Source organism: Molothrus ater, chromosome 1 (assembly GCF_012460135.2).
Source record: "Molothrus ater isolate BHLD 08-10-18 breed brown headed cowbird chromosome 1, BPBGC_Mater_1.1, whole genome shotgun sequence".
In the NCBI taxonomy this organism is placed as follows: Eukaryota; Metazoa; Chordata; class Aves; order Passeriformes; family Icteridae; genus Molothrus; species Molothrus ater.
Genome location: NC_050478.2, coordinates 8,672,533 through 8,690,432, shown reverse-complemented (window position 1 = coordinate 8,690,432; position 17,900 = coordinate 8,672,533). Strand labels below are relative to the sequence as shown.

Genomic DNA, 17,900 nt, shown 5'->3' with positions numbered 1-17,900 from the left:
AAACAACCAAAAACCAAAAAAAAAAAAAACAAAAAAAAGAAGAAAAATAAAAACCCCAAAAAACTAGGGCAAACAAACCTCTCAAAGAACCCCCAGAGCCTCCCACCCCCTCTCAGCCCAGGCACAAGGGTGACACACCCACACACACATACAGCCACACGGTTAATGAGGGCAGGAAGTGCCTGCAGCAGCTTCCAGGGAAACGGCATCATTTCAAACTACACAGATAAAAAACACTAGCTTTAAAAAAAGATAAATATAGCACCAAGTAAAAGTTTGGATTTTTTAATCCCCAGTACCTGACGTTAAAAAAAAAAACAACAACTCTGAGGACCTCCAAGGTTATTCTGAAATAACCTTCAGTTTTACTCTCATCTGTGTCCTTGCAGAGGAAACCTAACATTAGTGAATTAAAATGCTCAGTCTGCTTGGCATTTTACAGGCTAGAAGGACTTCTTTACAAAAAATCAGAAATCTGAAGCAAACCTTCAGATTTAAATGGGGGGGATAAACTAAATATCCAAGGATACCATGCAGAGGGGGTGCCTGGATCCACTCCTCCTTCCCAAAGTCACACTGGGGATATGTGTGGGCTGAGGACAGCATCCCTCTGGCTATGGAAATGCTACAGAGCTGTCCTGGTCCCCCTGCCTGCAGCAAGGACCCTGAGCATCCATTCCCAGCACCACACCAGAGGCTGGTGTGGCACTGATAAGGTGTGGCACTGATAACACTGGGATGCACCAATGTGCCACCAACCTGCCCCGCATGTGAAACCCAAACTGTGCAACCAAAACAGCCCCAACTTTTGAGGACAGTATTACACCACAGACCTAAATTTGTACCTGCAAACAGCACAATGGAACAAACCCAGAGAGACCCCATGCCTTGGTCTGACAGTGTTTCCCCTCAGAAGTTAAAGGACAGAGTTGTTTAAGGGTTTTTTTAATTAAAAAAAAAAAAAAAGTAGAACATTCAACTAAAATACCACAGATCATATGGGTACTTCAATATTTTAGTCAAGGCAAAATATGAATAGTTATAAAGTGAATTTTCCAGTGGTACAAGATGGAAATGAAATAATTTGAAAAAAAAAAAAAAAGCTGACTTCATATAACCACCTACTGGAGTTGCCTATTTAAATAATTATAAAATTATGCTAATAAAAACTGAACAAATAATACACAGATCAGGATATATGTATTGACTTACTAGCATCTTTATAAAAATTTGAAGATATACACAAAAACACATCAACATTTATGGAACCATATCCATTTAAATTTAGATAAGACAACACAAAAAACTAACAAATAGCTAAGATGTGGTTGACTGTAAGCACTTTGAGTAGCATTTTAATTTTAAAAGGTCAATATTTACATACTACATAAATGCCTTCTCTTTTTTTCCATTTTGCATCGTATTGTCAATTCACTACAAAGAAAGAACAAGATAATGGTTGCAACAGATCTTCCAAGAAAGTTAACTTAAAATGCTCAGATTTAACTCTGTGCTGGAAGAGAACACATCAAGAACACGTCTGTCTAGCTTTACCTCTATTTCCTTTGGGTGTTTTTGGGAGGAGACAGTAAATGGATCTAAAGGAGCTGTATCATCCAAACCAATCAATGCCAAGAGATCCACTTTTAAGTTATGATTTGAGCAGTAAGAGAACACAAACATTTCAAAAAATGACTCACCTAATTGCTACTTGTGCTACTGAGTTTTTTAGGACATTAGAGAGACATGGTGACAACACAGGGTGTGAGTATGTATGTATGTGTATAATAAAACAAATATAGACATACATACATAAGGTAGGTTTACATGGAGGAAGGTACCCAAGTACTGCAGTAAGCAGCTGAATTAATCCCCAGCAATCCACCCATACCCTGTCTATGCACAAGCATAAATCTCCTGCAACTGCTGTTAAAGAGGATGCATCTACTCATTAAACAGGCATTGCTCATGTCACTCCTTCATTTAAATAGATAAGAGGCCATTTCATGCCTTTATTCCAAAGCCACACATTTGTCTCAAAAAAAAAAAATTAAAAACCCAACTGAATAAAAATTTTTAAAACTTAAGTTGGCTGAACCTCAGGCTCTTTGGGATGGATTCAAAACCCAAAGCAGGAGCGTTTCTACAAACTTCTTTGACTTTTGAATCAAACCCATATTCTTAGGCTCCAAGAAACCCTCTAACCCCAATAATGTTTGCTTCTGACAGGACAGCTGATCAACTGCAGATGTTCCTACTGCTGAACTCAGCTGCTGGCCTGTCTGGAGTTTGCATCTATCCCAGATTTCCAGGCACGCACTACTGTAACTCCGGAGATGTCTCCTTGTCCTGCTCACTGCAGAGAAGCTGCTCCCTAACAGTGGGATGAGCAACTGTTCAATGCCTTATTTTAAAGATCACCAGGTATTTCTAAGGAATAAAAGTGACATAACCTGAGGAGGCAGTGTAGGGGTCCCAGAGCTAAGGGCGTGAGGAGTTACACAGCCTGGGGCTGATCACTCTGCAGGTCTTTGGGGCTGGTCCCACTGGGCACTTCCTACCTGCAGCTCTGTCCTGGGCTTGGCTCTACCCTGAAGCACTAACAGCACTTCATGTACAGCAACTGTGGCTGTCATTAAACATTATGCATGAATTATACAGGTGGCTGTAAACCCTGCCTCCATGAAAAGATTCTCATTCTGTTACTGTGTCTTGTCACTAAATTTTAAATGGACTTAAAGAATATTTCCTAAGCACCATGTTATCCTAAATTATTTCAATGAATAGAGAGCAGGTCTACCTAAAAGTCTTTTGACAGTACTTATTCCCTCATTATTTTTGGTAACTTTTACTTAATTGAAAATCTGGACCAAAAGTGGAAGAAAGCCAATTAGGTATCTGTGTCATTAAATCATCCAAAAAAAAAAAAAAAGATACTATTAAAAAAAGGTAGTATAAATTTGCTTAGCTCATCCCTTCTAGCTTGGCATGCCTATTTGGGACCCCATTTGCAGCTCTTTTACTTCATACCCATAGTGTTCTTCTGCAGTCACTCAGGTAACAAACCTACATTTCTGCAAGTCCCCTCTTCAAAAAGCAGGTGGAGTGCTTTAGAGTATTCCTAAAATAAAGCATGAAGCAAAACATCATGGTCTAAAAACTAAGGAAATGTTCATAAAAACTGGAATCCAATATAAAGATGACATTTTAATAAGTTTATTCAGAAGTAACTGAAAAAATTGTTACTTTGGCAACCCCCTCTGGATGCTTCTAACCAAAAGGAAATATTATGAATTTTACTTTGAATAAAATATAAGCTCCTTAATGTTTTCATAGCATTTTTGGGAACTGACACGCTCATCAGGAGATTCACAATGTCCTTATTATCCTTTATGTATCAGGAACACCACATCAAAACAAGTCCCTTCAGTTACAGGTTTCTTATGGTTCAGCATTAATGACAAAATAAATCTCAAAGAAAAAAACCTGATCAAAATAAAGCATGAGGCAATCATGAAACACTAGGCCAGAAGAACTATCAGGAATGCACCACTCTTCCTGCATAACATTTTTGAAGTAACCCACCAAATACTTCTTTTTCCTTAGATCTGACAGAGTTATTTAAAACAACCTAATTACAACTCAGAGTTCACTACCCCACGATGCTACTGAAGGGTGAAGATCCTTGTTTTTAAAAACCAAGGGAAAATACAGCAGTGTTATTCCTCCTACACAGGGTTTTATGGAATAAGTGGAGTTGGAAAGAGAAAATGAAAGTCTATGTTGGAATAGAAAAATGCAGAGACTTATTTACAAAAATCAAAACTACAATTTTCCAGTGTCACCTCCAAAGCTTCTCAGCAAACTGCTACTCAGCAAAGCAGACCATGTTCAAATCTATGCAAGAATACCTTCTGTGCTCTCAGGTATACAATGCAACTAATTTGTTTAGAAAAATGTGTTTTCATTCAAATACCTTGCACTGAAGATAAGAGCAACCATTATCAAATATTCTTTGCTATTCTTTGAAAGTTTTTCAAATCTTTCGCTGTAACCGTTCTCTCTCAAGTCACTGTGGTCACACAGTAGGATCCTGAAGAACAATGTCTACATGCATCAAAAGCATTTTGGAAAAAAAAAAAAAAAACCTCTATAATTCCATGTGGTTACAACAGAATGTGAAGAAACTGAAGAGAAATTCCACCTTTGCAGATCCTCTCGAATTCACCTCTCCTGGAGGTCACCTTGGTGCTTTCTGGAGTTCAACAGAGCAGTTACAGACTGAGCTGACAGGGTCCCAACCCGATGGATTTTCCTCTGTGAGTCTGTAGCTCCACAGTACACTGAGGCTGGTGCAGGGGCTTCTCTGCAGACATCACTCCACTATCAGTGCCACGTTGATGTGGGACAGATCTATCATGTGCCTGTTAAAAGTTAAAACAAAGTTAAATGTGGTGCTCAGACTGATTCGGGCATGGAGCTTCCATGAAGGTCACTAATCAACAGATGCTTGATTGGATTAAAGAAACACTGAGCCAGAGGAGACTGATTTTATCTTCTGAAAGGAAGGAAGGACCCATGGTGGCAGCAGTGCTTAATTATTTACCTGTGGAATTTCTGTTGAAATGCTAAAGCATGTGCTGGCTCCTTGAACTTTGCTATGGCTTTCCGTTGCTGAGGGAGCATCTGTAAACTCTGCAGAGACAGAAAAGCCAAAACATATTTTTAATATTCACTTCAAGATCCACTTCACAACAGCATGAAATCAACTGAAATTTTGCTGTGTTTCTTTATTCAGAAACAGATTTCTGTTTTCTTTTTTTGTGCAATAAAAGAATAGAATGGAAAGAGACTTCTGAGACTGCAGTCAGGGTCCCAGCTGATGGTGTTCGACTTGATGCTTTAAGCAACTGTACCACCTGGAAAACCCAGACTATCACTTGTTAAGCAAAGGTGACAATTCTTCAATTCAAGAGCAGATGAGCCAAACCCCACAGCCAAACTCCCACCAAGTAAGAAGCATTCAACTGGTCAGGGCTCAACTGCCCACACAAACACCTGGAGTCATTTACCTGAGGTACATTAAGGGATCAGGGCTTTCCACAGGTTAGGCAGGGCAGAAACAGAAAAAAGTGGTAATTTCTCTCAACTGCACATCCTCATGCTGTTTTTATGAAGCAAGTGGCCAGCTTTTGGCAGACATCACCACAAAATCACGGTGAGATGGGTTAGGTCACCACATCCAAGTCCTCCACACAACACACATCTCCTAGACAAGTCCATCTGACATGTGCCTCCCAACCATGAGAGAGAATTTCACAAAGCTTCAGCTGTGACAAACCTCCTGCACAGTACTGAGTCTCCAAAACTCCAGCACACCTCAGCCAGGACTCTGGAGAACTCATGTCCTTATTCCAGATTGCAGCAGGTCAGGCTGACCCCAGAGAGCAGCCCTGTGGCCTTGGTTAAGAGGTGTTATCACACTTATGAAGATTAAAGTTTATGAGTTTTTGAGTTAGCACTTCATTTATAATAGAATAATTTTCAAAAAGACACTTGAGAAATTCAAGAAGATGAAGATTCACACATTAAATAGCTACATATCCAACAATCAGTGAGAACATCCAGCAAGTATTCAGCATCACAGAATACTCAGGATGGAAATATGATCCTGCAATCCTGCTGCCTGTGAACACAGGCCAGAGATTTCAGAGTAATGAGGTTAAAACAGATCTGAAGGCTTCAATTGAAATTTCACAGTACCACAGTGATTCCAACATCTCACAGAAAGTTCTGGATGTTTAATAGCCTATGCTGCAGCACATTAAAGACAGAATTGTTCTGATTCAGCTTCCAGTTGCTCTTACAGCTTTGGATGCAGAATAAAGAATTATTAACATTCTGCTTTTCTCTGACTTTCTACATAATGGCAATACAGTTTTACACTGAGATATGTATATATACACACAGACACACAGACAAATGCACGTATATGGATACCTTAAACTGTTCTAGATTATGATCTCCTGATGGATAATATAAACATAATTCTTTGCTCTTGCATTTTGCCTGGAACTCAGCTGCATCCCCCACACTTGGATGATTCCAGCCCTCTGATGGTCAGTCCTCAAGATTTTAAACTTTGCCTTCAAAAACTCTGTATCACCACCTAGACTGTTAAAAAAGCACCACAGATCTTTGGAGGAAGCAAGGATTCCTTGTGAAACAACATACAACCCCACTCAACACATTTTGACAGTGACACACCTTGGTATCTCTTAGTGAAAGAATTTTTAATCCCACTAATCTGTTCCCTGTTCATTCAATCTAATGGAGCATTTAAAGCAAGATGTCATATGCCTAGATGAAATTTGTTATTAAAATTGTCTACTTCTATCTTTTTTGAACACATAAGACTCTCTTGGTAAATGTGTATTTAACAAGAGCCATGGCACCTGATAAGTCCAATTTCTTTGTATCTAAGCCTGACAATTCAGCTTTGCCACTTTCTGTAACTTACCTATCTGTGATTTTGAAGCAATTAATTTTGCACCTTCTTCTAACTGACAGGAAACTTTCCTCTCTCCAGGAAAATCACAGATGTTTAGTATTTCCACCAGCCTGTGATTTCAAAGTGAAAGCTGAGTAAAAGTTAAAGGATTCAGCAAATCTGATAAGCATCAGGAGGTTAATTTGCATTTTATAGTTTTTGGAAAGCTGCTATGATGAAAAGGTACAGCTAAGTCACTGCAACTTCTCCATTTCTGAGCTGGGAGAAATAGGATTTAACTTTAACAAAACACACTCAGAGGATGATCTTTATTTCTTTTTAATTCAGAATGCTCTTGACACAGTTAAGCACATTTTACCAACAAGAATGCAGTCATGCTGCAAAAAGCAGTGGTGAAAGACCCTGGATAAAGCTCAATTCACCTGCAGGTTTATCTGCAGGAATGTGACAGAGATGCTGAAGTTTGTGTTCTCCTCCCTTACTGATCTCACTTTTTTATGATTTATTGAACTAGATCTTAACACATGTTTCCTTGACACCACTTTTCTTGCTAAAAAAGAAAGAACCATGAACTAAGTCAGTCTTGTGACTGAGGACTATGCTTTGAAGACTAAAAATTAAGCACAGCCTTTAAGTAAGATTTGAAAAGAACAAACTTTAAGAGCTGCCAACAAAAATATCTCTGAATTACAGCTGAAAACAAACAAAAAACCTGTTCAATGAAGTCACACTTTTAATGAGAGAAAAATCTGTTTGAATCACTGAAAGGATGAATATTTCAGAGAACAATTCAACAAGAGGAGCTGTACAAGAATCCAAGGATGCACCCTGCATGTCCTGCTGCCAAGTGATCCTCCCCACAATGTCAGGTCGCACTCAACTACCACAGCAGATTCTCCCAGTGCTTTATGCTCCAGACTCCTGTTGTGATCAACTGAAGAAGAGAAGCTGCTTTTGGTGACTTTTCCCACAAGAACTGAGATATTACTGCATTAATATTCTGGAGAGGAGCAAAAGTAAAATTTGATTTTGCAGTTTATACAAGCATGATGATGAATTATTAACAAGTTTCTCAGTAATTAGCATGTAAAAATTGACTAAAGGAAGACATTCTGGTGTAACACAGACTTATTAACCAAATTAGGCAAAGCATCTTAATATTATTATAGATAACTTATTTATACTTTCTTATGAATTAATAAGCTTATTAACTGACTGGTTTGGGTACTGTGTTCTTACACTGTATTACTGCTTTATTTTCCAGAGCAAAAAAACCCCAAAAGCAATCAAAACACTAAATGTATTTTAATACTCAACTGCTTTGGCAACAAGGCATCAGTTCTTGGGTAAGTTTACTAAAAAGCATCTTTATCAGATTTAATTTCACTGGTCAATACAACTATGGAAACAAAAAACCACCCATCTGATCCTTCACTGAACTGCCTAAACACAACCCATCACCCAGCCTGGGGTAAGGCAGCATCTTCTCAACTGCTGCAGTTACACATGCCTGATTTAAGACTGAGAATTAAGGACTGCAAAACAAGGGATAGACTAATGTTGCACAAACAGTACTGCTCCAGTTGGAAACTTTCTGAAAAAAAAAAAAATTTAAATGGGTTTTATCCAAATTCTCAGCCTCTGTCAGCAAAAATGATGCATAATCACTTCATGTTTGTTAAGGTACATGAGGTACACACACCTTCCTTGGGTATAGATAAAAAACCCCTTCAGGTTCTGTTTTAACAAGTGACAATTACTAAGCCAAGTTACTCTGAAGATGTGACCACAGTCTGAAATGCCACCATCTTTGCTGTGTTTTCAAACAAATCCTCATCCATCATGACTTGCAAGTGTGAACACTATGCATCCAGCCTAACAAAGATTTATTTATGTTCTGACTTTGGGACAATACCTTCTTACTCACTTAACTACCTAAGCCCTGACTGTTATGTTCTAAGAACACTGATGATGAGGCACACAACACATTTACCATAGGTGCAGGGCCCCAGCTGCTGCCATCCCATCCTGAGCAGACAGGCTGTGGGCTGGGAACAGAAATTAAGAGTTCCACTTCAGGAGAAACCTGAAGTAAAATTACTGCATTCTCATCCTACTGGATTATTTCTGTCTTTTTGAATTTGGGGTGATTTGCAGTTTAGAGCTGATCCTACGTTTGGAAGATGTTAACAGCTACAGTCAGAAGAAAACTTCCTTGTGTATCCTGTTGAATTTTATTATCCCAAAATATTCAAGGCATTATCTCAAAGACTTACTCCATCAGCTTTTGTTGATTCCAAACAAACAAGCTAGGAAAATACATCCAAAAATTAGTTCATTTTATAAATCTTACCCATGTTACTTTGCTAGTTTAACACACTTGAACTTCTTCATCCTTTTTGAATAATTTGGCAGCTGTTTTTTTGGGTTTTTTCAGTGATAACATTCAATAGCCCCTCTCCCCTTCTGAAAACACATTATTATTTGAAAACAGAGGCACAAACACCACTGCTGATGGGCTCAGCCTCAGGCAGTGGTGAGTCCATCTTGGAGTTGGTTGGCATTGGCTCAATCAGACACAGGGGAACCTTCAGGCAGCTTCTCACAGAATCCACTCCTGTAGCCCCCCACTACAAAAACACAGCCATGCAAATCCAACACCCATTTCTCAAAAAGTAATTCAGTGTCTTATGATCTCCATTGTAATGACAAAACACATGGTTCTATGTTTTCCAAAGCATGATACCTCAGTAGGCATTTGATCAGAGTTTGCTATTATTCTGACACCTACAGATTTTGAAAGGCCAGTGGTGGGAGGCAGGGTGGCTGCAGCTCTGCCTCTGGAGGCCAGCTGGTTCTAGTGAGCATTGTTTGATTTACTGGGAGGGCCCCCACTCTTCCTCCACAGGAGACTTCCCTACTGCAACACCAGAACCTCCTATCATGAGCCCCTAAACTGAAATGTCACAATCCTCCCAAACGTCACAGCTCTGAGAAAACGACTTCATTCACATCTTCTCTTTAAGTTGACCTAGTCAGATGCTCACCAGAGGATGAAAACCTCTTCTGGGACCCACTCAGGTGGAAAGGATTGACAATACACACAATAACTTCCAAGGGATTTCAAATGACTGGTTACTTCACAGATTTGGCAGTACAGATCTACTGTGCAGCAGTTCCTGATAGCAGCCTGAGGTCACAGGTATTCTGAGCATGTTTGACTCTGGAGGACAGAAGTTACATTCTGACATATTTCTAGCATTAAAAATAAAAAGCCAGTTTAGAGTGAGGAAGAGTATTTTACATGGAAGGGATTTAGGAAGCACAGAGCTCATATTGATCTTGACTGTCTTCTTTTTCTGCTTAGGAACTGCCATGGAAAGATGCAGATCTTAGGCTGAATGGAAAATTCAAGAAGCTCAGAATTTCATAATCATACTTTTGATTGAGAGTTTGCTTACAAGCTGTTTTAAAACATGCTATTTAACTCAAAAACTTAAAAAATAATCAGCAGCTCTGGCTTTTTCTGCAACTGAACTACTACCAGTGACTAAAGCATGAGTATCATAAAAGGACCATTCCCTCTGAAGGTATTTCCTTAGGCCTGAAGATCTACACTGCCCTCAAATTTCTCCTCTATCCAAGGTCTGTAATTAAATTTGCACTTTCTTGTACAATACTGAAAGAGCCAGTATGATCAGAACAGCAAATTAATCTCTAGTAAAGCTTCACTGCAAAACCAAGGGCCTTGAGACAAACAGCAGGACATCCTCAAGTACAAAGCAGAGACTGCAGAATGCAAACACCTTGGACACCAGAACTCTCAGAGGTTACACAGAGAGTAAGAAGTGAAAAGGGAGATAACAGAGCACTGGGAGATGGAAACCAAGCAGGTAGGAATGAGACTGGAGCAAGCACGTGTTTTAACTATAGGAGACACATGGGAAGTGAAGGTTTCCTCTTTTACTTAATTTCTCTCACTGAAGTAAATGTACTGCCCAGCAGACCACACTTTCAGTTCACCATTGGGATTGGGATTAGGGGTGCCAGTTCATATAAACTATTAAAAACCAGGTCTGTGCAAAAAGAAAGCAAACTTCCCCAACCAACATCATCTCTAGTGTGTGTGATCCAAGCTGTTCTGCAACAAGTCAAATAGCAGCACAGCAGGCACTTTCTAAACAGAACAACCAGATTCCATTTTTTCTTCCCTCCCATCAATAAAGGCAGACATGTTTTTATTGTCCTCACAGTCTCCTGATACCTGAAGCATCTTTCCTGGCAGTGACACTTCACAGCTACTACCAGCAGGCACAGAGGCTGGGACAGAATGTATTTATTTCACCCTCAGCTGCTGCAATTGATCTCTTCCACCTTCTGTTCCTCCTTTCTGCTTTTCTGACACCTTTGACTTCCTACTATTTGCCCTTAAAAGTACTCCGCTTTCTTTTTCCATATGCAAGGTGTCATGAGGGGAAATGCTGTTCTGTCCCTGAGCTGGGCATCTGTCACTCCCACACAGCTCTACAGCAAGGCTGAACTGGACAGGCTCATGATGGAGCTACTCTTCTTTTTCCCCAGCCCCAAGGATGGAGCAGGACTGGCCACATCTTCTCCTATAGCTTCTGCCACAGCTGAAAATATTTTCCCAAGCAGAAAGACCACAGTGGTCTCCTGGTCAGCCTGAGCACCTCATGTCAGAGCAGAACCCCCTGCTGCCCTGCAGGAGCACATTCTGGGGGTGTGCACCCAGGCATTTCCCCTGATGCCTCTGTGAGCTCAGATAAATCCTGGGAATGCAGGCAGGAATGCATCTTGATATCTTCAGTGTCATGCTTTTTATAAGCTACAAGAACATGAAAATTTGGTGGATGATTGATTGATTGATAACTTATGATCATGGTTTATATTTCTGTTTGGTTTTTTTGGGAGGGGTCAGTTCTGGGGTGGTTATGGAATGATGATGACTGTTGGTTATTGGTTTTGATACTAGGAAATACAGAGGAAGGTTAATTGAAAGTGTATTGATGATAAGTGATTTGGATAATATAGGGATATGTGGTTTAATTGTTTATTAAAAAAAATAAAAATGTCAAGACAGAAAGAAAATGAGACGTGTAAAATGGGATTTAAAGGGCTGGCTGGGGCTGCCTTTACAGCAGCCCAGCACTAGGTAGCACTGTCACTCCAGGAAAGCAAAGCCAGGCACATCAGCACTGGAATTGCTTTTCCTTTCCCAGACCAGAAATGAACATGTTAGCAGAGCAAAACCCTTATTTGTAGAACTACTCACAGTACACCTACAATCCCAACACTCTCCTCACCTCTGATATACAACAGTGTGTCTTCCCAATTTCTCTTTTTTTAAGCACCAGAATTTATAATCTTAAATGTTCACAAATACTGAGATTTTGCACTGATGCTTTATGTTTGCATCTATTTGCATCTATGATTAAAGATGATGATGATGATGGAACACCTCCATAAAATAATTCTCTCAGTACTAAAATTATCTGGAGATCTAGAAAACAGTTTACTCTACCTGCCACCATCCCAAACTCAATTCATCTGAGGGTGGCAATAACTAGCTGAACACAACTTTTAGACAATATAAACATTAAACCTGAATTCAAGAGCACAAAAAAGAAAAACACAAGTGCTTTTTCTCATGACCTTTGTAACTTATTAGTAATCTACTTTATCAAGTGGTTCTGAATGGATGTGCATTGAATGTCACTGCTCCACCACCATTCTCAGGAGGCTTTAGTTTGGTATGTGCACAGAAATCTCCTGTACTTTCCAACACTTTGGAATACATAATTTTATTTATAACATGTAATTGTTTTAGAATCAACAATGAGATTTTACTGCAGGTACGTTATTCGCTTCTGAAAGCTCATCCTTTCCAGAAAGAGTATGGCAGCAAATTGTATGCTGGAAGGAAGCACTTCTGCTAATTTCATCATGTTTGAGTTGTAAAAGGCAGATGTAACAAAGGGGATGTTCCTGGAGCCCCAAAGATTTTCTTATATTCAATGTCTTGAGAATCTTAATGGTATTTTTTTTCCTATGTTAATAACACTTTCAGTGAAGCAGGGATGAGAATTAAAGAGTTTTCAGTGATTAAGCCACAGAAGGTATTTCAAAGGTTGTACATGGGAAAAGGTAATTTTTCTCCATTTCTAGGGTATGGGAAGGGAAAAATGCCAAATTTCCAACTTCAGCTCTAAGTTTCCCCCATCCTGTCTCATGCATGCCCAGTTATTCCCAAACTGTGACTCACTGACACCTCAATGAAAGCTGATGGCAAAGCTGGGAGCATTGAACATCATAAACTGAGGGAAGTTTTTAACTTCCCATCCCAAGGTTTGTGCAAGGTACTTGTACCTTGAGAGTGATACTGACAAGAAAAAGCTAAAATAAAACCCCAAGCCTTTTGGGCCCAGAAAAGCAAAGTAATCTCTTCCTCCTTGTTAACTCCATTGAGAGATTATAGACTTTTCCCACAACTTCAAACTGTTATGCCAGCAAAGATTCACTTTCTGAGGAAAGACACACAGGATGATCACACTGTAACGAATTCAGGATATTTGGAACCAAGAGCTGGTGCGGGCTCAGTTGCTTTACAGATGCCCCAGCATGGAAGGTGAAGATGAAGCAGAGGTCCTCTACCAGGTGAGACAAGTGCTCATGGTCTGTTCTTCTTGTCAAAGAGCAAGGAGCTCCTTGGATTTCTTCCTCCTGTCTGGGAGCTCTGTCTCAGCCACTTCCACCTTCAAATCGTGACTGCAGCAGAAATTGATACACGAGATACTCAGATTTCTGAGCTGTGTCTGCATGCTGCTTTAAAGCAAGGAGCTTGTTTAACATCAGAGGTGCTTGTTTAACTATGTCCCACAGTTTGGGAATCCTTACCTCTAACCAGGCATTTGGGGGGTGGATATGTGTCATTTCAAGACACTATCCAGGCATGATGAGAACTCCCTAAGTTTTGATTCAGATTTAAATTTCCTTTACAACTACAAAAAATAAGCATGAGTTCAACACGGTTATTTTCCCCGAAGAGAAATGAAATGAAAAATCTTGATGTCAAAAGAGTTCAGGTCCTTAAGGAAAGTTTTGGTGAATATAGTCAACAGCTGAAGACAGGATATTCTACACCTTAAAGACTGAGTCAGATAGAACTGACTGTCCTTTCCCTCCTCTTACTATTTCTTCAGCTCCATCAGAAACCAGCTAAAAACCTGGGCATCTTGGCCTAATTTCAAAAAAAGCAGCTAGAATTTCACCGCTTGCTATTTTCTCACAACTGCCATCTCCCCAAATCTCTCCTATTTCAGTCCATCAAGCTGCAACACTTCATCTTAGAGGACCAGAGCTCTGCACTACCCAAGATCTGTTTGCTGTGGCCCATGCCTCCCACATACACTGTCCTCACACAGGAACCCCCAAAACCTGCATGGAAGGAGCCCTTTCAGCCACTGCTGGGCTCTTCTTCAGCAGCTCCCTTCAGCACTCCTCCCTGCACTATCCCTTGCATGAAACACATATTAAAGGAAGAATGAGGAAATAATTGAGTCTCCCTTTGCTATCAGAGCCTCCTGACCATCCCAGCTGCAGGGGATTTTGTGCAGCACTGAGCATAAACAAGAGTTAAAACATTAATTTACAGTCAGGACAAAATCCACTTTCACACTTCAGGATATTGACCACTTTGAAAATCTAGCATCACCTCTATAAAACTAATTGCTGTGGACAGCAACAATGCAGATTTTCAAACATTCTTGTTTTCCATTCTTGTCCTTCAAGTCAAATTGTTACTGCATTCTCCTGATTTGGTGCATTAACATTTCTGTGGTGCCACTTCTCAGGGTACCATTAAAAAACAAAATCAAAAAGCTCCATATTACAGATGGTGGAACCAGTCTCATATTCTTCCTACAAAAGCATCACTTTTTCCTGCATATCTCACCATTTGTACTTGTGAAACATCATTTAGTCTCAAACAAGCCAGGAAATTTCCAGCCTTCTACAAGTCAGACTTGAAATTCAAGTGCAGAATTAGCACAAGAACATTCTGCATCATTAGCTAAATTCAAGCATCTTGTTCAAGTACTACTTCTAGATTTCTTGTAAGGAAAATGGATGATGATTCAGAAAGCATAATTTCCAAAGGATACGGTTGATGCTGCTGCAAGAATACAAGTTCTGGAGGGCATAGATATGCATCAAATCCCACTAGAAAATTAGTCATTGTTTTTTCTCCTGTAAGTACATCCTTCTAAATTGGTCTGTGACATTGAATTGAGAGACCAGGGTTTGGAGACTGCTATGAAACAGCAAGTACTGAATAAATTTTTTAGCACATTCTCAATAACTTCTCTCAATTGTGAGATTTCATTGCAGGGTTTCTATTAATCTCCTTCTAATATTCTCATGCAAGATTTAGCAAGTAAACACTGAATAAATGTGCTTTGGAACTGTATGAATAATTTCCTAGACTACTACAGAACACAAAGGCACAAAGTATTTTGTGAGGCTAGTTTTGCTTTCCCAAACAAATTAAATCTCTCTGAATTGATGACGTAAATAATTCATTATTATTCCATTTACTAAATTAGGAACAAGTGAGGCAGAATGTTCATTTTTAGGAGAGCAGTCTGTTTTTCAACAGAGAGATGATCCTAGTAATAAAGAATTCTCACAGAACACCTCCAATTCATGCATTGCATTTGTCTGAAAATGTTGTTCCTGTCAAAAGGAAAAAAAAATTCTCACCTGTATTTTTCATTATTCATTGACTGATATTTTTAAATGCAGTAACAGTAAGTCAGAGAGGGCCTCCTAAGCTTTTCACTGCTTTGAAAACCTCCTGCTTTCCTCAAGTCATTTAACTGACACATCGGTTCCAGCAGGCAGTTTGTGAACAGAAGCTGCACAGCAGATACAAGTGTGTGCATGTCATAACCTTGCCCACAGGCCCCTAACGAAGAGAACCTTCTCAAAAATTAAGGATCAGTAAATTCCTCCAAAGAAGACTGAAAAAGTAGAGCATGCTACACAGTATAAAATGTCCTCTGAGTCATGAGGTGCTTGTACCCCAGGACTGCAGTGACAGGAAAAGGTAAATGTCAAAAAGGAGAGTAGGTGCAAGTCAACAATAAACAAGGACAGCACCCAAAATACATCTGCTCTGATATGACCATCTGGCTTCAACAACCTCAAAGAATGGACAGGCTTGTATTGCCTATGAAAATAAAAGAGGAACTCCAAAATGAAGGAGAATTTTGCAGCAGGAATGTGATGGTTAGCAAAATCCTACCGTGCCTCCTGTGCTGCAATATCATCACGTGCTTGCCTTTGCTACCAGGTGTAGCTTGTGTGGGTGGGGGTGCCTTCAAACATAAATTACCAATAAACACACATTGTACTTAGTGTCAGGGAATTAATTGAGCTTTCTGGAATGAAAGCCTTTTGGCACAAAAATGATAAACCAAGGTTGACCTACCTGAATGGGTCCCACTGACATCAGCAGGTTTTTCAGTTGGACATCAGTAGTTGATGAAGAAAGCCCTTCAACTGACACAATACAGGGCTGAGGTTTGCACTCCACCACTCGCAGGTTCTGTTTATTTGGCATCAAGCGTCCTCGGCCCATCTGGCCTGCTACTCCTCTGCCTCTGCCGTGCATAATGACCTGCCAACAACAAAAGTAACAGTATTTTGATTTACTTACCCACTGACTCTGTGTGCTGCACTTGACAGAGGATATAAAAGTTGGCTATTCACTTGAAGACTTGATTAAAGTCTTGATTTAAAACAGCTTGTTGCTGTTTGCCAATTTGAAAGGCCGCTTACTAACATATTCCTCCACTGCTTACACAAACCTCTTTTAGCAGGGTAACAAGTTATATATTGAGTTATATATACTGCATTCATCCTAGAAGTCTCACCTCTAGCACAGATTGATCAATCACACAGTGGAGGATCTCAGACAAAAATATATAACCTAGTTTTCAACACTAATCACATCAGTAGCATGTGTTCGACTCCAACATTTTGAGTATGGACAAAAAAACCCAACAGGTGATCCCTCTCCTTCTTCTATTCTTAACCCATAGGTAAATTTAATGTACTCACAAGATCAGCAAAGTGCTTCAAGCACCTTCAATCTCTAGTGCTACCAACTCTTGGTTTTATTCCCATAAGGCTAAATAACTTTAAAATAACTTTTTTCAAAGTTCCTCTTCCCTGTACTCTGGAGCAGGAAATGCATGGATTTAATTCTTGCAAATCAAATGTTGAACAGTCAAGAGTGGAAAAATAACAATCAAACAGAGTAACAAACATTAAACAGAGTTAACACTTAACACTGAGTCAACATTCAACAGTTTCTTGACTTCTACTTGTAAAGCCTGTGATGGGTAATAACTTTCCATACCCTTCAACATCTGCAACAAAACTTTATATGAAACAGGAAGATTATGGCCAACAGTTCAAAACCAAGAACTAACTTAAAAGCCAAAATGCCAGCTACCTTCAAGAAGTGTGCCAGCTTGCAAACACAGAGAAGGCACACACTGCTGCCACCCTGACCCTTGCCTGCCTCCTACCAGTGCACGATCAGGGCAAAAATCAAGGTACAAGATCACCAACTGTTCTGAGTGATAGCAACTTCAGGAATCCAGCATAGAGCATCCTGAAACAGTTACTGTGTGCTCCTACATAAGAGGAAACTGCCAAAATGAAATCTTAAGCACAACTTCAAAAACCCACTTGGTTTTAAAGCTAAAAAGCACACTGGTTACCATCTCCTCCAGTAGCTGTCTCGGGACACATGCACTTCCCCAGGGAGTGCTGAGCTGGCCAGAACATCAGCAGATGAAGCAACCTGCAGGCACTGCCAGTCTGTGCTGGGTAAAAACAAGTCTCTCTAGATTAAAAGCTTTATATGCAATTATGCATCTCCTGGGTCATGCAGCCCTGTGCTAGCAATTGACAAACAGAATGCCGGTTATTAATAGATCAACACAGCTAGACAGTGAAACTTCTAGCACCAATATGCATCTAAAAATCACCTTTTTAGGTTGATGGATTCCCTGGATGTTTTTGACTCCTTGAGGAGCTGGTGAATGGATCTGTGCCTGCTGCTGCTGTTGGTGCTGCTGCATTCCCTTTGTCAATGTGACCTTCCGCACTGGCGGCTGTTTCGGCTCCGGGGGCTGCTGAGGCCGCTGGGGTTGGCCCTCGGGGTGAAAAAAGCCAGCATCCTCTCCCCCCTGCTGAAATCAACAACACAACAGCGGCTCAGGGTCCAGGCACTGCACACCCTTGCCCTGAGCAGGCTCCTGCCACATTCAGCTCATTCAGAGAGTGTCCAGGGCTTTGC

General features: G+C 40.1%; 1 protein-coding gene across 4 annotated transcripts in view; it reads right to left on the bottom strand.

Moving 5' to 3' along the window:
• Positions 1–1,197: 1,197 nt before the first annotated feature.
• RBM33 (RNA binding motif protein 33) overlaps positions 1,198–17,900 on the bottom strand; it is a 99,832-nt gene continuing 83,129 nt past the window's right edge. For 2 of the 4 annotated variants that reach the window (XM_036399908.2, XM_036399917.2), the window contains exons 16-19: positions 17,590–17,793; positions 16,020–16,208; positions 4,607–4,695; positions 1,198–4,424 (exon numbers count right to left, since the gene is read on the bottom strand). In XM_036399908.2, coding sequence (XP_036255801.1) covers positions 4,376–4,424; positions 4,607–4,695; positions 16,020–16,208; positions 17,590–17,793 — 531 coding nt within the window. In that variant the 3' untranslated portion in view covers positions 1,198–4,375. The remainder of the gene's footprint in view (positions 4,425–4,606; positions 4,696–16,019; positions 16,209–17,589; positions 17,794–17,900) is intronic. The other 2 variants (XM_036399926.2, XM_036399933.2) reach the window with 2 other exon arrangements.